We start from the raw sequence: 19,416 nt of genomic DNA, 5'->3' as shown, positions 1-19,416 counted from the left end.
CATTGCTTCTTGTTGAGAACAAGATGAGTCATACTTGGTGGTGCTAGAGTTTATACCTGTTAAAACTAAATTGTTTACTTCTTTTAGTCACCTTATCAAATTATAGACCTTTTCTTAAGTCAGCGATGTTGACCTTGAACAGATCAGGGAGGAAAATTAGAAACTGATCTATCAGGTAGCTGCCCCTGTTCAAGAGCAAAATTGGAAATTTATCTCCTAGTATGTAGATGCCCCCCTTGGATTCTTGCTTTCTTTTGATTATTCTTTCAAAAGATCCTTTCTGGAAAATAAAAAGGAAGGAGTTAAATGGAAGCTGAAAGGAGCTTATATGAAAACAAGAGATGACTCTATTGTAGTGGAATTAATCAAACATGGTGATAAGATAGACATATCTAATTTCAGAAGCTACAGAAAGAATATCTTATCACAATGGTTTCAGTGACCTCACTTTTTAACTTTCAAAGGAAATGCCTTCAGTATGCAACCTTACACTGAGGAAAAAGAGCCAAAATAAGTAGACAGAACAATATTATTGAGATTGCCGATGGATTTTTTAACAGAACTTTTTTTTTACAGTCTCTGCCTCTAATAAAAACAAATCTAAATCAGTAGTTAGAGGAATTCTAGACTATTTTTATTGCAAAAAAGTTGTATGGACCTACATAAATCATGTATGGCTATGAGTTTCAGTTCAGAAACCTGTTCATAAGAGAAATGTCAGCATCATGTCCAAACTCCTATATTGTACGCAAGAATGGAAACATACAATTGTGCATGCTTGTATAAATAAAAATGGCATCATAACCCTTTTTATATGCAATATTCAAGGAAACATGTTTTGACAAGAATAGAATAACAGTAGGATGTTTTATCTTGAAGTCCCCTAGTAGTGTCAACTAACCATATGGTCAACATCCAAAGCAGTACAGTGATTCAGCTGAACTATTCAGCTGGATCTCAACAGAGAAAGAAAGGGAGAAAGAGAAAGAAAAAACAGCTCAGTTGTTGTAGGAACAACAGCATGTTGTTGTGGCAGTGGGATTTAATGTGGCAGTGAGATTTAATTACTATTTATATTACAATTTCAACTTCTATTTAATTAGGGAAAAAAAGAAGATGAAGCTAGTGGTCTACAGATAGACTCTTTGAACAGATTTTAGAATCATACTTCAGAATTACACATCCTGAGGAAACAAGAGAAAAAACAGAAGGGTTTTATCAGCTGCTGCTGTAACCTAGGACTAGATTTTAGCGTGATATTCTGATAAAATATTTGCTAAAATCCCTATTCTTTTCTTGCATTATTGCAAATACAAAAGAACAACATGTGGCCAATAGTTGTATTTCATGACTTACATTTTCTGACTTTTTTCTTTAGGGGGTGACTCTGAAGCAGGTTCAATGCTGCCTGACTTCTTCAAAGATTATATGCAATTCCTTTTCTGTGAAAATAACAAAAATAGCATTAGGACTAGTTTCTTTTCTCAGATGTCTGCTAACCTAACTTTGTGTTCCTACTTTTCCCCTGGAAAGGCCCTTCTGCTCCTGTTTATAGCAGTTCTTATTCATTACAATTTTATTCACTGTCTTCTGGCCTTTGTCTTGGTTTTCTCCATCGGTAATTATTTCAGCGCATATGACATAGCTTCTGACTGAGCCTTGCCATGCTGCTTGATGAATCCTGTGGTAATTCCTATTAATACCAGCTATCTTACTACTGAAAGAATTGTAATTGCACTTTTTATTTGGTCTGAAAGAAGAGTATTTAGCATTTCAAACTCCCTTTAAACAGTCTTTAATTTATTTTCTAGATCTGCAGATCAAAGACTGCATGATGGCAGTTTTCATACACTGCCAGCATGAAAATATTTAGATACGTACCTGTTAAGAACTTTCAAAAGAAGCTAATTGCTAGAAACTTAACTCGCACTGACTTGCAACACTAGTGAGGCTTCCACACAGATGCTATCAGCACTGTGAAGCACTTCTAAATATCTTTCATAAACCTGGCCTTGGAGAAACATTTTTCTGCAAAATTGTTTTGCTCTTCACACTGAATAAAATTTGGTACGTATGTTTTCATGTATTAAAATAATATAGACTAAATGGGAATTAGTATACAATGTCACCAGTCCGAACACCTGTAGCTACAGTAGATGATTCTTTAATATTGACTGGCATAAATTAATAGAGATTATGAATTTATTAAAAAATGGATAACTACTATACCAAAGCTGTTGCACACAGCACTCTATTCTTTTGCTTAAATAGTTTAGGATGTAAGAGACAACCAAAATATCATCAGAGTTGAGATGTCAAACATATAGTAATGCCTCTCAAAGAAAAGAAATATAGTTACAGTTTTAATGATAAAGATTTATCTTTAAACATTTGGAATTAAAAATAGAAAATTTCCTACTGTAAGTGCCTGAAGTGCGTATGACAGCAATCCTACTGTTCAGCTTAATGAGCCTGTCAGTCCAGAATATTAAGCAGTTTGATTTAAGCATCTTAAATATGATGTAGATCTAAAATGTTAATGGTAAGCAAGAGTTTGGAAAATGTAATAAGGGACAATTTTCCTATATAAAATTTTTTCTATCTATCATCTGCTATTTGCCTAGATTATGAAATGCGGTTCTTAATTATTATAGCTTTGATTTCTAGGGACTAAAGAATTCAAATCCAAAATTTCCACTGTATTTTAAGATGTTTCAAGATGTCCTTATAAGAATCCAGAGGTTCTTCACATTTACTTGCTGTCACTCAGCCCTCATTTAGTTTTTTTTCTCGTCTTCATACTCTTTTAAGGAATACTTTCCTCAATTGTTTGATCCACCATTGTGATTTGACTTAGCAGTCTTCTGATTAAGTCACTACTCACAAATCCAGGGTTTAACAGTTCAGATGCCCTAACCTCCCTGTGCCACTCTTGCATCTATAATCTTATTTCTGGCAGAAGAGACATCTCTGCATGTATCAGACATCCAGCTCCAGAGTGACTGCTCCCTTCTTTATATCATGTTGGTGTTAGAGAAGGCTGTATCTGTTTTTCTACACATTGTTTGTCAAAGACATGACTTAAGCAACTGTAAGCTTGTATGCAGGGACCAAAAAAGCACTTTTCTGCAAATACGCTGATCACTGATACGTTCAGGCATCTATAAGATTTTGGAAATATAATCCTTCATATTTTTATGTTAAGTAGTTTAAGGGTAGACACTGTGAATTGTTGATGGCTAAAAAGCAAGCTCCTTCTTGACTCAGAAGATGTTGTACATTTCATTTGAGCAATGTAGATTTATGGCCATTTGAAAATTAATAGATTCAAACTTGTTCTAACTGACCATATGTTGAATCACTAACCAATTTACAGGTCATGTGATAGGAAAATTAGATAGAGTTACAGGGCAAAAAAAGAAGGAAAAAAAATTTGTACTCAGAATTCTATGTCAGAACCATTATGACTAAATGATCAGCATTATACTATGTCCCTGCAAAACCACTAAAGAACAGTGGTGGATGACAATAAAGTACATCAGGATTTAATTTTCTTCGAAACGTAGATCACTTGAAAGGATGTCTACAACTCCCAGAGGAAAAATTTCCCAGGTGGCCTGCTGCATTATTTCAATGATTCGAATCAGCTGTACTATTTCTTCCAAAGGATACTGGAAAAGACTTCTGGTGTCTTTTTGTTATGTGAGGATTCAAGTCCTGTAAGAACTCATGGGAATTTCGCAAGTAAATTCTGTGCAAATTTAGATAAGAATTTCTCTTTTCTTATATTCTTCAGAATGGACCGTTTTTTCTTTTTAAATACCAACAAAATAATAAACCCAGCACACATCTTCACTATTTGATGCCACCTACACATCTATAGGCATTACTACAGTATTTTGAATTTCATACACAGGGGTATTTACCCTTTTTTACTTAAAAATTATCTTGGGGCTTTACTGCATATATTGGCTCATTGACTTTAAATCTGACGTTTTAATAGACATGCCACTTAAAGATTAAAGAGCTAATATATATTCTTTTTTTCTTGGGAAATGACAAAAAGGGTTTTTTTTATGTAATTTTTTGCCAGAAGACACATTTCCTTTAGAAAATCTTTCAGCAGGTAATGTGGCACTGGGATTTAATTACTATTTATATTACAGAAGTCCATAGATACACCGTCCTGGTTACAGGATCTCATTGTGGTAGATGCTGTTGAAACCAAATTCTTTCTTCATTCTCAAGATAAGTACCTTCTGAGCCATGGCAGTGCAAAATACCCTATTCTTCTCAAGGTTGTCCTAGAAGGCTGAACTATTGCTGATTGTCTGGGTAAGATAAGCTTACAATGTGTTTCTCTTGTCTCCAAAAAGCTGACTCTAAAATAATTTACCCTGGGAATCAAGTAATAACTTTTGGTCACCATCAGCATGGGCAAGATTTGAACGGATGACTTAGATTGAAACATGCTAAATTCCACCATCAGCCACAATACTGCAAGCTGTACAATGAACAGAAAAAAAAAAGAGAGATTTTCTGTTGTGTGGGTAGTGTGCTTTAAATGTGAAAGAGTCTTCCTAGCTGTGGCAGTAAGCAGCTTTGAGGTAATTGCTATTTTGTGTTTCAGTTCAGAGACAGATGTTAAAATGAGTCATTTGCTTCTGTTTCTGTGTTCTGAGCTGGCCCTTTTACTTGCACAGTTTTTTTGGTTTTAAAGGGACTGTGTACTGGCATAGCTGCTCCCACGATAATAGGGTATGCAGCATAGAGGAAAAACATTCCCACATATTTTCCTGGTAAAAGTTTGGTGATTTTGTATACAATTTAAGCAATTAAATCCTATAATAACTTTAACTGCAAAATATTTAAAATACAACAGTTCCTCTAGTGATTATACAGGATACCTGGTATTTACAGTTGTACTTATTTATTTGTCATTTTTATTAAATGCATACTTTTTAAGGAGAAGTCTTGCTCTGAGGTTTCATTTTTTTCCTCTTTTTTGTTTCTTTTCAATTTACTTTTGAAATTTATGTTAGTCTTGACCATTCTTTTAGTCTGCCATGCGTGGGAGAGGTATTAGCCCAAATTCTGCTGTGGGAACTCTCTGTGCTTCAGCTGCCTTTAATAAGATCACATTTTTAAAAAATAAGTCATATACTCATATAAAAATTTAGATAGAAAACTAAATTACATCAGCAGTGAAAAATCATATGACTGAAACATCAATTCTAATTTAAAAGCATTTCTTGAGACAATGCAAAATGTAATTCTATTGCTGAAGTGAGGCAAGGCTGTTCTGGGACAAAACTAATATAGAAGTCTGACAAATATTGTTAATAATCCACTGATATGTATAACTGATGAGAACAGTGTTGACAGCACCATATTGCAAAAAAGAATCATAGCCTGATGGGAACATTACAACCCACTGGTAGAAACATGCAAGAGCCTCTAATGCTGTTAGGGTTGCCACCATAGTGATGGACCAGATTCTCAGGAGCTGACATCTTCATAAATCAGAAGCTCTGTGGTACCACAACAGGTCCTTGGTTTGACTAATATATGATTACAATTGAGGACTGTAGTACAGCAGAAATCATGCTAAGCAATAACCTATCCGTGCCGTTGACACTTTGGAGGCCAGAGATAACAAAGGAAACTCAGTAAGTCTGGCTGTTTCTTCTGCAAAACAGTTACTATACAATCCAGCTAAATCCAAAAGCCATATACGGTCGAAAAACAATACTGTATGTTTCCATTAGAATTTCAAGTGAATTGACTTGTTAATGACATAATAAATCTTGTTTCCTACATTATTAAATTAAACACTACCTATTGTAAAGAATATTTGCCCACCTACAAATGGGTATCTACATAATGGACATTTACATATCTTCTTGTATGAATTTCTGCCCCATTAACAACTTATGTACCTATATAGTTACATATTTCCATTTTAAAAGCTGTAATTAAAGTGTAAATATTGTTGGATAATGTAGTTGGCTGTCAATATGCACTTGTTATGGAAAATGTGACATATGCCATTTAATAAGAGAGCATAACATGTTATTTATAATATAATTATGTAGGAATATGGTGTTCAACTTAAGATTGATTTGTGTATCGTTGTGTACAGTTATAAATATTGTGTTGCTGTATAGCTTGATTTTCTGATTCTTGGAAGTCAGGGTGCAGTAGCTATACTTATTTTCATATGAATCAGTCTGATCGCACTATGATGAAATACCTTTTTCTAGTGAGAATTTCACCTTTGCATCTCTCATATAGGCGGGGTAAGATTTTATCCTCTTCCAGTTCTTCATTTTAAATGCTAGTTCTTTTTTTTGAATGATACAATGACTACCTTGTGCCCTCTGGAAACCTAAACTGTCTTTTGAAATTAAGCTTAACTTGTCACTTAAGGAATGGTTTTATTTTTTGTATGTAAATTAGGGCACAGTGCATTTTTGTTGATTTTTAATAAAAATGAATGTCTGGATAGAGGACTACATTATCAAAGGAATAAAGGAAATTACTCTTGGCATCTTATTTTATTTGTAGCTGATAGAATATGTCTTTGATGTCTTTATTTACGTAGATTAGCACCTTATTCCATAATTGGTGCCTTCATCTTATTAAGTAATTGACTTTTTCTTCATTAGACAAAGAAATGTATAACTTACACAGATTCCTGGATATAAGAGAGGGAATAGGAGTTCCTGATGTAGCAGACAGGAACACTCACAATCCTTACAAATGGGAGATGTAGAGACATACCAATATGATGAAAATATTTGTGTATAAGATGGAATTCCTGACATGGAGAAGGCTGGCTAGACGTAATTCGTGGAGAGACTCGAAGGGATGCAGTATGTCCTGTTGCAAATAATGAACTCATGCTACAGACTACAATGGGGAGACAGCCATAAGCTTGATGTGCAACTTACCGCACTTGGTAGAATTTTAGATACTGCAGTTGCAAAGGGAAGTGTTTCCAATCACAGGAGAGCAAGGACTGCTCTTCTATTCCTGTAATATTCACTGTTCAGTCTACATAGAAGTCATTCGACAAAGCCTTCTAGTATTGCAACAGGAATGGCTTAAATTTGAGGAAAATCAAACGATTCTTTTATTTATAGATTGTATCTGCAGTTTTATGTAATTTTATGAGAAGCGAGTACTACTCAACACTTTGGTACATAATTCTCTACTAAGAAACCTTGGTGTTCGGTGTCAAACAAAGTACACTTATATGCTCAGAACTTTGCCAGTATTGCTAGTCATAGAATCATGGAAGCTTAAAAAAAAATATTGGTCAGAAGAGACCTCTGGAGATCATCTAGTCCAACTCAAAGCAGGTTCACCTTCAATGTCTAGGACATTGTCCAATGAAGTTTTGAGTATCTTCAGCGAAAGTGATTCCACAGCCCCCTTGGGCACCTGTGTGACTGCCTGCATGGTAAAAAACTGTTTTCTGACATCTAACAAGAATCCTCCCACATTGCAACTGATGTCCGTTGCCTCTTGTCCCATCCCTGTGCACCTCTGAAAAGAGTCCGCTTCTACCTGCTCTATGCAAGTCTATACAAGTCTTTATGGAGCCCAGCAATTTTGAAACAACTTCAGTGCTTATGATTGTGGCAGGCACTGTACTTTTCACACTACAGGTTTTGAGTTTCAGCCACTACTACAGTAAGTCACAGACGTATTTCTAATATGTGCTATTCTTATCCCTTTAGTATAAAGATGCTGTTGCTTTTTACAATGCCAGCTCCAGGTATCTCAAAGGATGGTGTGCTGCCGTCTTTTACTCAGCAGGAAGACACAGACCTGTGTTTCACACAGCAGTAAACTTACCAATTCTTTTGTGACTGCCACAACTAGAAGCTTCCTTTCACCTCCCCCTTCTGCCCCAAGAAAGGAGAAACCTGACCCTGGGTTTATGTATAATCCATTTTCAAATTCTTTTTTTACTAAGAATTATTTCTCTGCTTTCTTGAATTTTTGACCAAGCTGCAAAGTTTGAAAGACACTGTATCTTTTTTTATGGGTGGTAAATGTACATCTATAGAACAAATGGAAAGTAGGATCTACAAAATCTTTACATGGTAACATTATATCTATCATATAAATATTTGTGCTTATTGCCCACTCTGAATCTCAATTAAAAATAAAAGAATCAAGTAGAATTTATTTTAGATAAGGCTGTTTTAAAAATTGTCAAGAAAAAGTACCATCTTTCTGTTACCAGTTTTTGCACATTTAATGAGCTGTGGATGCAAAACCTAAATTGAGCATATGATATATATCAAAAAACTTGCAATAATTTATTTTACCAAATATTTATCTTACCAACAATATAGATCATTCTTATAACTGTGGTAAGCACTGTAGCTGTACTAGTAATTAAAAATAGTGCAGACATACTAACACAGTCTAGCAATGTAAGGACATTTCAAAATACGGTTTTTAGTGTTGCTTAATTGGTATTTCCATAGGAACACTCTGAAGTCAGGTGCCACAACTCAGGAATTTTTAATGTTGAAGCAGAAGGTGACCCTCTGTGCTGCAAGAAAGAGACACCTGTGAGACAGAGAAAGAAACACATGCTTCTGGCACCCATCTTTTTTTTTTTTTTTATCCACGAGGGTGGTTCTAGAAAGTAGATTAGTCAAAATTGTGGTGGCAGGAATAGCACAAAAACTCGTTTTCAGGGACTTTTGTGAAAGAGATCTAGCCACAGTGCTTATACTGTTTCTAGCAACATGCCTTCTTTTCCTGGACTGAGTTCCTAATTTACCTCTCAGTGTCCAATCTTCCTGTGGAAGACCCTATTGATTGCAGCAGGAATAATAATCATGCTTCAGCATTTACAAGGATTAAAACCTATAAATCCTGTTCTCTCACGATGTATTCAATAGTCAGATGACATCAGAACCCGATGACCTGGAACAGAATAGCACAGAGGAAGACAAGAGTATGTTCTCTGGTAAAGTCCATGCTCACTGTGGCATTTTTTTGCATTTTGTTTTTGTGTTTCTGAGGCTGCCTAACATTATCCTGCTCTGAATTATCCTCTGGATCCGCCTTTTGCTCTACTCCAGAGTCTCAAAAGACCAGCTTCCTAACTTAATTACTGAAATTAGTTGCCTACATTTAAATTATATGGCCATCACATCATGTGTATTTTTTTGGATATTAAAGATCTCTAGTCTCTTTCAGAAATTCCCTGGATGAGTGGCTCTAGTATCCAGAATAAATTCTATATGATCCACCTCAGCTCAACCTCTCCTCTTTGAGAAGACAACAAAAGGCTTTTATGGCAACCAGGAAATAGAGTGTATTATATACATTTGTCACACCAGAAATGGTAACGTTGGTTTAGAAGAAAAATACTGTGAATGGGTAGAGCTCACCTGAAAAGAGGGCTAGTCTTAGAACACTTGTACTTTAAACACTGGATCTGACCTTTCATATACTAAATATATATTTTAATGCAGATATACAAGTCTAGGAATCAAAGATATGAAATATCAGACTGGAGAAGCAATGAAACCTTTACTTGTTCCACTGACATATGTCCAATCTTACTGCTGTTTTACCAAATTAGTCCTGCCTCATTTGATGCCTGACCTTAGTATGTATCAGGGCAATCTTACTGTGCCATTTCCCCGTTCTAAAGTCCCACCTCAACAATACTCTTTGAACTGAAGCTTTATGCACTGAGACTGACATGTCTTTTCCTCATCCTGCTCACACAAGTATTTCATCAGGTGGCATATTGCTCATAGGCAAACAAATAGTTGGCACATTCAGTTCCTCTGTATAGACTTTGCTATTCAAGCAAAGAACATCTGTCTTGCTGGCCATGTTCATAGGAGGTTACTGAAAGACCAGAGAGACAAGCATATGTTTTTTTTATTCTAGTATCTGGACTGCATCATGTAATAATGGAAGCAAACACTGTTGCAAGCAAACTCTGCTCATAGGCCAGTGACTCTGCTCTGTGACATGTCCTGTGCTCGTAAGCTGTAACACATGTGAACCTCTACTGTAATGCTCCTTTTATTTTTGGGGTTTTTTTGACCTTTTGTTTGTTTGTTTGTTTGTACACTAGCCAAACTTAGCTGGGTTTTCTGAATTTGGTGAAACAGCACTGATACAAAAGCCAGTTTCCCGATGCTCTCAGACTCTGCTAGCCATTTTGGAGGCGTGTTAACTCTTCTCAAAGAAAAAAATCACTGAAATACATGTGGGCAAAATTTATGCTTGAAAATGCTTGATTAAAGTTGGCTGAAACTTTTCAAAGTTTTGCAAAGCGTTTAATAGTTGAAAAGCGGTGTTCTGTGGAAGTGAATGAATAAAACAGTAGCAGCTATAATGAATAACCCATTGATTTCACTGAGAATGTTTATATGAGTCATTATACCCTTTTACAGGTATCTCTGTACCTAAGGGTTTTGAAGACTGTATATATCTATAAAGTGTTCTGGTCTACATCAGCTATTATTAAATTTATCTTAAATTTGTTTGAGAAGCAGAAAAAGAACTGTACAGTGTATAGCTATTTCCAATTTAAAACTTTGTAATAAACAAATCAGCATTTTCACTAACACTGCGTCCTTGAAACGTCCACTACAATGGGAAATATTACTTAATATTTCATGTCTTGTTACACATACTGCCATCAGGTAGGCGATTTACAATTTTCTCATTTTGCCAATTCACAAGCCACAGACAAAGAATACCATTTTGATCACCTTACCCTAATTAGCCTTAATTATAGCCTTCTTCACAAGGTAGTCTTTAGATGTATTGATATATATTTATCTGCAGGGCATATTGTGAGTATAGGAGGACATCGTTCCCTGATTTGCATAAAGAGGCTTTGGAGCTGTCGTCTGGCTTTGTACGGAATAGCAATAATCTTCTTAGACACTCAAAAAAACTACAAACACCTCACACTGTCAGGTTTGGCGACAGTAAAATATTTGTTACTAATGACACACAAGAATCAAGCACGAAATAACTTGCAGACCATTTATATGAGTATGTGTGGGCAATGTACATTTTGCAGAAATACGGTTTAGATCCTTTACGTGAAGAACTTATTAAAAGAATAAATCTCTAGTATACGCAAAATAAAAGAGCAAGAAAGAGACTTGATGAGGGAAAAATACTTGGGACTAGTTGGTTAACAGGTAAGAAGATAAGTCCTTTCTGTTCAAATAGCCCTGCTCATCCTCGCGGGTCAAAGCGTGACTCCCTACTTTTTATTCACCAGTTAATTTTTATCTAGCATCATCGTGTTAAAACGATCCTCAACTTCAATGTCCCTCTGAAAACTAAAAATATAAGCTAGATACATATGCTACCAACGCATCTGAACAGGTTTCCTTGAAAAAGTTGTGTATAACACTACTTGTTCCGGGTTCTCTGGTGGAGAAAAGAGTTACCGTCTACTGAAACCGCTCCGCGGTCTTCGGTAGCTCCTGAATTTCAGTCATTCCTGTCACAAAACGCGCTCTTTCCGCACTGCCAGCCCTACGGGCGGCTGCGCGGGGCCGCCGGGGTGCCCAGGCACCCGCCGCCGCAGCCGTTAGGCGCTCCCGCGCGCCGGGGGAAGGCGGGGGCCGCCCAGGGGCCGCCCCCCCCGCCGCGCGCCGAGGGCTTCGCCGCAACAAAAGGCAACGCCGGGCACGAGGTGGCGGCCACTGCCCGCCGCTTGCCAGTAGGGGGCGCTCGAGCTTCACCGTGCGGCGCTCCCGCTGGCCCGGGGACGGCGCGCAGCGGCCGGCCTAACCGTTACCTCCGGCCCGCCGCTGGCCTCTCACCGGCCGCTCCGCCCGCCCTGCTGTCGGTGTGCCTCTGCCTGGTCACCCCCTGCCCTGTTCCGACACCGGTCACTTTTAAATTCTGTTTTCGTTCACGTTGCGCTCCTTCGGGTTCCTGGCTCTTTTTGTGTGGTGGTTTGGGGTTTTATCTGCCGTTTGTCAGTCTCGTCGTGCGTGTAGGAGGAGAGGGGCTGTTCTCCCTCGTTCCTTGGGGGTTACGCGGCCCCTTCTCTCGTCTCCCTTCCTCACCGCCCCCTCCGCCAGCCTCCGGGGATCGCGGTCGGTTCCGCGAAACTTTCCCGCTGACGGGAGTTGCACTGCAGCCGAGGGGCCTGGGGGAGAGCAGGGAAGGGCGCGGGAGACGCGAGGTAGCTCCTTCCTGGCTTTCGGCTGAGCAAGCCCGCCAGTCCTACAGACTTTGTAGGTCACGCGTGATCCATTTTAATTTTATTTATTTTATTTGCCACCTTTCCTTCCTTTTCCACAGAGCGGGTCAGCAGAGAAATCTCTGGGGAAGATCCTTTCAAGGGTCTCACTCCCAAGTGTCTGTGTATGTGCGAGAGCGGGAATGAATAATTAGAGATCAGTTCCATGAAATCACTTACCGAAAAATTAGCTGCCCGTTAAATGGGAAGCGGTGAGGAGCAATCATGTAAATTCTACCTATACCCAACTGTAGAGGAGAGGCGGGGGGGCACTGCCTGCAGCAAGCCTGATTTCCAGTCCTGTGGCTGTCTTATATCGCAGTCCCCATCTCCCTACCCCGGGAGGAGAGGGACGCGTGGGTGTGGAGCACAGTGGTTTAGTCCACACCCCGCAGCCTCCCTTCCCTAGGCAGCCTCGGGAGCCGCGCTCATTCTCCTCCCTCTCCTTGCCAGCCGGTGTGTCCGCGGCGGCAGGAGGCGGAGGCGGCGGGAGGGGAGAGGAGGAGAGCGGAGCGGCGGACGCCGGGCTGCCGCGGCCGCCCGGGAGAGCTGCGGCGGCGGGAGGCCCCCGCACCGCCTGCCGCGCGCACCCCCGCTGCCGCCGCCACCACTGCACGGCAGCAGCCCGCCGCCGCTCCCGCTCGCAGCGGCACCGCGCTGGAGTTACTGCCCTCAAGCAGTTTCCTCTCCGGCTTTCAGTGAGGAGGGAGGTGTAGGGGCCACGGCTTTATTTTGAGGGGATGCTGAGAAAGCCGTTCTCCTCCTGTAGCACATTGCCTAGGCGTTCCTATTATGGAAGTTAAGTGTGAAACTCTGCAGCTTGAACTGATTTGGTAGAGAAAGAGAGAGAAAGGGGTAGGGGGAGGGCGAGAGGAAAGCAAAATAGCCAAACCAAGCCAATGATTTTCCTGCAAAGTGCCGGGAAGTTTGTGGAGCACTTTCTAGGAATCAGGTCCTTTCTCAGAGTCTCTCCTTGTCTTCCGAAGAAAGAGCTTGCTTTTGGATTGCCATGGATCCTAAAGAGAGTCTTAGACACACTTGAATAATTCCTCTGCTTGAGCTGGATTGGTGGGAATTTAGGAAAGAGCGTGTGTGCAAAGCAGAAGCCTTCGGAGCTCGCTCGCTGCTCTAATCTGTATGGATCTAAAAGTGTCACATTCAAGACCTTTCCATCTGCAGCTTTTGATTTCAAGATTTCCCTTTCCACTTTAAGTAGCTGCTAGGAAACTGAAAACTTTTGGACCTACCTCTTACTGGCTTTGGATACTTGTTTTTGGATCTCTGTGGAATTGGTCTCGCAAGCGATCGGGATTGTTTTTAATATGTCAAAATGGGTCTGCTGACGCCACTCCTGCTCTTTGGATTTGCATTTTTTCAAGTCTATGGTAAGTTCGCTTATTTTAGATATGCCATTTCTGTGCAGAATTCCTCTTCATCTGAATCTGATTTGGGACAGCACATGGACAGCATTATAAGCTTTAACATTACGCAGCCTTAAGTTTGTTTCTGGTATTAAAAAAAATGCTATTTCGCGGGGGGGGGGGGGGGGGGGAGGGAGAATATATGTTTCCAATAAGCAGTCCTTCCCGTCTGCTAACCTAATGGAAAAGCAGCTTATGAATGGAAGAAAGTCAGCTTGAGGTAGCGAGGAAAGAGTAAAAACTACCGTGCTAAATCTCTTATTTCGGGGGACGGGGGGGAAAGCGGGAAGGAGAAAGGAAAGGCAGACAGCTGTTGTAGCTGATAATACTTTGCCTCCTTCTATTGTTAAACTTTCCACCGGGAGAGCCAGCTGATGAAATAAATAGGTTAGCTCTGCCTCGGCTCCAGGTGAGGCGAACTGGCGAATTTCCAGAGTCCCTAAACGCCGCCTTTGGCGCTGGCGGAGGCTGGAGCAGGCGCTGGCGGGCGGCAGGCAAGGCAGGCAGGGTGGGGGCGCGCGCGGTAGCGGGCAGCACAGCGGGCAGCACAGCACCAATCACACCCCCCCCCACCCCGCTTCACCTCCACCCACCCCCAGCGGGGCCGGGCAGGTGCGGGCTGCACGCTGCTTCACCTCCACCCAGCCCCCCGTGGGGCTCCACTCGAGGGTGGGGCGGGAGGGTCTTCCCATCATCTTCCCCCTCACCCCCTCATTACGGGCTTTCCGGAGGGAGTGTTGTCATGAGGCTTAGCAACGTTTGGGGGAAAGGGTGGATTATTTTTTTTTTCTCTTCCCCCCCGCCCCCGCACTCCCCCCTTTGGCTCTGCTCTACAACACTTCTTGCGGTTTTCAAGTTTAAGTAATGGATGGGGAATTATAAATTAGCATCTTGGGGAAGTACGCTTTAGTAGGTCGGAAACTTCAGTGCAAGGGTAAATTGTCTTTTAAAGCAGGGGTTGGCGCTGTACTGTAGTATAGATGTTAGATGCATTACAGTAGTTCAAGCACACAACTAGGAAGCGAGCATCTGTACCAGCATGCAGTTCTACGTGAGTGTGTGCTGAGACCAAATGCTTGGCAGTCCGTCTAGTATTGAGTATTTGCATCTCTAAACAGTCTTCGAGGCTTTAGGTGAATTTAATGTCTGGGACCCTGGCTGGTTTTGCCTGTCTGTTAGAGCAAACTTTGTTCCAGGAAGCTACTGCTTACAGCATTTACTGTATCAGTCCTGAAGCACGGGCTCTAGGTTTATTGTTTGCAGTCACAGGCTGCTTTGGGTATTTCTCCCCCTCCTCTCATCTTCCCCCCACCCCCTAGCAAAAAAGGAGGCAAAATAGGTGAGAAGAGGGAGACATTCAAGTACGGTTTTACATTGGTTGCATAATATGCTATGCAGTTTAATCAGTTTGGTCTACCAATAATAAATTTTTTTGCATAATGTACATACATGCTAAACAGTAGGAAGTTTTAATTGTGAAAGGATTTAATGGAACATTTGTGTCTATCAGCATGGTCATAGTTTTGCAGGGATTTTGTTTTCTCTTTGCTTTATTTTTCCTACTGTAACATATTTTGATCCTTACCTTTAAGACCATCAGTATTGGAGATATCTTTGTATACAAACTGAAAACATCAGGCTGTAGAAATGTAATTATTAGTAAGTGTTTAAAATTGTATGTAGCTAGAAGGAATACAATTAAAGTGCTCAGTGGAAGTGACAGAGTGAATCAGAGGAGCTTGGTGTTACAGAATGTAATTAATGTACCAGGCTGTTTAGAGATATATGAAACAAATGCAATTAACCAGCTTGCTGGAACGACAGGAGTAAGACATAATTTATTCTGATTTTGTCATGGGGAACACCAGTAGAACCTTTGTTCTGGTTTAGCCTTATAGGACGAGGATGGGGGGTGCAGGTGAAGCACATAGCTAATTTAGAGCTGGACCATTAGAAAAAAATGCCAAGAAACTGCCCAGAATAGATGTGATCCTCCTCTTTTGTGGGAAGATACTGCAGAGACTGTCAAGTTTGCCTGCATTAACAACTCTCTTAAATAAATAAATAAATAAATAAAAAGCCTTGTGGATAGCACATCATGACCAAGTAGAGATAAGCTGTTATTGTCGAAATGACTAACAAGTGGCTTTGAAGAAATACTGGCGTGCAAGCTTGGCACACAGTACTTTTATCTCTTTAGGAGCATAGTAATTACAATTACACCTTAGGGTGACATATGCAACCAGTTGCTTTGAAAAGATATATATCAACATTAACACTATTTGTAATGCTTTAATTTAAGAAAAAAGGCAAAACCCAAAGGCAAAACAGGCAAAACCCAGACCACTTGTTTAATAGGTCCTTGGTTTTTTTTCTATGTTTGAAAGTTACCTCTTAGTGCATTTCTGTTTTTGAGAGTTTTTTGTTGTTGGGTTTGGGGTTTTTTTTGTTCTCTTGGCATCAGGTCCAGACAGAGAGACACTGTAGCATTTGAGGCATGTTAGCCATCATTTTCCCTGTGACATTAGTTTTGTTCAGTGATTCAAAAGTGGTAATACACAGTGCATACTCGTGTAGATCAAAATGATAATTTTTTCTTCTATTTTCTCTGTCCATGCTTTTATGACACCTGAAAATTGCAAAGCTCAATAAAAATGGCAGAAAGCATACATATATATAAATATATATGGGTTTTTTTATTATTATTATTGTGCTTATAGTTTTCCTGTAGCCCTGCCCATATTCTTGCAGTCCGTTCAGGGAATAACTGTAATTCTCTTTCTTCAGCTAGCAATCTTAGTTTCTGTTCTTGAAAAAAACAAACAAAAATCAAACACACAGGGAAAAAAAACCCCAAACAAAAAAACACCCTACTGGGTAGAGTCTGTACCATAAAAATAAAACACTAGCTATTGGAGTTAAAACAGCTAATTAAATTTTTTTTTTAATAGTGTTCAATTGTTTTTTCTGTCATTGTTATGTGTTTTTTGTTATCTTTCTTCCAAACATTAGCAAAGCTTGAAAGAAGGAATATTAACAGAAAAGTTCACAACTGCTGTGAACACAGGTGTGTAAATGTTACCACAGACATTAGTTTTAGTGGGCCAAACTCTGCCCTGGTAGGACTCATAGTGCTTTCAATGAAAACGACAACTTTTATGTCAAGGCTGGCTTTTAGCCATTGCCCCTTGAAAACTGCAAGTGTCATGCTCTTTAATGTGTGATGGTGTTAAAGATATGTGAGAATAATTCTGTAAAAGCAGCATTTTATCTCCGTATTAGTTTATTTCAAAAGCACTTATTTTCTTAGTGAAAAGTATGCATCTGAAATGGTGGGGTGGTTCAAACATTCTATCTTTCTTTTCCTTTTTTTAATTAATTTTATTTCTTCACACCAGTGAGCTACACATCTGTGGCCTTGTGTAGGTCTCAGTTGCCTATCAGAGAACACAGCTTACATAAAAAGCTAGAGTATATTCTTCCAGTGAGTATTTGAGCTGACAGGGTCTTGATCTCTCATGTGAGTTTTGCTGTTGATGGATAACCTCTGCTTCTGTGGAATGTGTGCATTTTAATGCATTAAGAGTAAAATTCTGAAGTGGAGAGTTTGCGTTTTTGTTTCCTTTAGCTTGTTCTTCCATAGGGGCTGATTCTGCAGAGCATGTAAGAGTGTGCCTCCATCATTTATCTAGAATCTCACTGAAGTTAATCAGAATTCCAAGTTAATCATATGCTCTAAAACTTTGCTGAGTAGGGATGAATTTATGCCCATAATGAAATGTTTTGCTGAATTAGTCTTAATATTTTGCTTTCTTTACTTCCTGTCTGGTAAGTCATTATTACAAAAGCATATATCTATGTGCAAAAGATAGGCAATGAGAAAATCCTGTCATTGCACTTCCAGAGATGGATTATCACATTACTTTTCAAACATATCTAATAATTTGTTTTGTTCCTTTGCTAATTTGGTATGCTGCAAAAGGTCTGATACCCCACAATTCTTTCAGAAAAGGTAGAATAGGGGTTTTTAAACTTTTCTGTGAGTTGCACTTACTACAATAATCCTTCCATTAGGAACTTTCTGGAATGATGAGAGTGATGTTGCTTAAGGAAAAAAAGTTTTAGTGCTGCAGGCTAAAGATATGTAACCTTAAAAGTAGATAAAAGGATTTAAGTAGATTTTTAAGGATGCATAAAAAGCATCAAGGAGATGCCCCAAAAAATTCAGTGAGAGGAAATGGAAGGTTTGGCTAGTCTGTCTAGTCAACTCTGTTTCCAGGAGTTGCTTTTCTATAGCAAAGCTATGTACGCTCATAGTGCTAAATTCAAGACATGCTCTGTCCGCTGCTGAACCATTTAGTGGAAATTACTAAAGAGTATGCAATGGCTTTTTAGCCATTTGCTAACCTTGAATTGCTATTCAAATATTGATCTCGGCTAAATAGATTGCTAACAGGTTCTGTACATTCCGTTTCAGCCACCTAAGAGGAACACTGCTGTCAGGTTTTATCTGTTATCTCAGCTGGCATGGCAGAGGTTGCTCTTCCTGTGGCTGCCATCTGGCTCACCACCTCTCATACCAACCTTGTGGAGGATACTTAGTGATCATATTAATGCTGTTTCTTGCCAAGAAGCTGAGTTACTGGTGCTCTTTTCTACATTTCTATAGAAATCTCTATTTTGTGTGCAGAAGAAAGTAAGTATTCGCTCTTGCCAAATAAATAAATGTGTTGCTTTGTTGGTTCTGACTGAACAGATATTTCTTACATATAACTGCTGAATTCTTACAGAACATTTATTGTTATCCAAGCTTTCTTGCACTTGCATTTTTATAGTACACGTGCCTTGTATATTCCAAAAAATGCCTTTAAATTTTGGTACATAGACGAATCCAGAATCTAATCTTAAATCACTACTTCAGAGAGAGTGTTGAGGATACCTTTTATGCAGTACTAGTCATGTGAACTGTTAGTTATGAGATCTTTGAAAGCAAGACAATTGCACAGAAATAAAGATTTGTGGATATAGGTTTTAGTCTTACCATCTTTACTCTCACACCTGGCTTCTACTATACAATGCAAACTGTGGACTCTCTGCCCTTGAAGTTACGTGTCCAAAAATAAGATTGAGTTGTCAGTGTTGTCCTCACCTCAAACCTTTTACTTAACAAAATAACTGTTAACACTTTTTATTGTTATAGTGGATAATTAAACAAGGTCCTGTTAATTTAGGACCTGATTCTGCACCACTGAAATCTATAACAATTTTGCTACTGAGTCCTTTGTGTGAAAGGCCTTGAAAGCTGGTGATGATATCTTGACTTACTGTAAGTAAAGGCTTGCATCTTAATTCATGTAATGTAATCTTGTTACAAGATGAAGTTGGCTTGTTGCTACATCCTTCCATGGGGATAGCTTCCAAATACTAGAGGGTACAAGTGCATGTTGCTGCTTCAGTCCTGCTTACGCCTTACTTTTTCCTATAGTGCTCTGTTTACTAGTACAGAGTATCTTTTTGTAATCAGAAAGCTGCTTCTTGTGCTGGGTTGTGGATGTAATGATATGCATTCTTAATATTTTTTCAAGCCAAAAGTTCATGAAGTAAAAATTGGCTTTTTAATTCCATCTCTGCAGCTTATCTTGGCTTTGCTGCCGTGGAAGAGATCCAAGATGTGTTCTTAATTTTATTAAAATAATAACCTTCATCAATAAATACATGAACAACAGTAGA

At 39.3% G+C, this 19,416-nt stretch overlaps 1 protein-coding gene across 1 annotated transcript in view; it reads left to right on the top strand.

Annotated features, from left to right (window-relative positions):
• The first annotated feature begins 13,595 nt into the window (after positions 1 to 13,595).
• The window catches only part of ROBO2 (roundabout guidance receptor 2), a 496,976-nt gene continuing 491,155 nt past the window's right edge, over positions 13,596 to 19,416 (top strand). Inside the window, exon 1 of the mRNA XM_075170325.1 lies at positions 13,596 to 13,650. Within this exon, the coding sequence (XP_075026426.1) occupies positions 13,596 to 13,650 (55 nt within the window). The remainder of the gene's footprint in view (positions 13,651 to 19,416) is intronic.

This window comes from Calonectris borealis, chromosome 1 (assembly GCF_964195595.1).
Source record: "Calonectris borealis chromosome 1, bCalBor7.hap1.2, whole genome shotgun sequence".
Classification (NCBI taxonomy): Eukaryota; Metazoa; Chordata; class Aves; order Procellariiformes; family Procellariidae; genus Calonectris; species Calonectris borealis.
The sequence above is the reverse complement of the archived record's forward strand: the minus strand, read 5'-3'. Positions and strand labels throughout refer to the sequence as shown.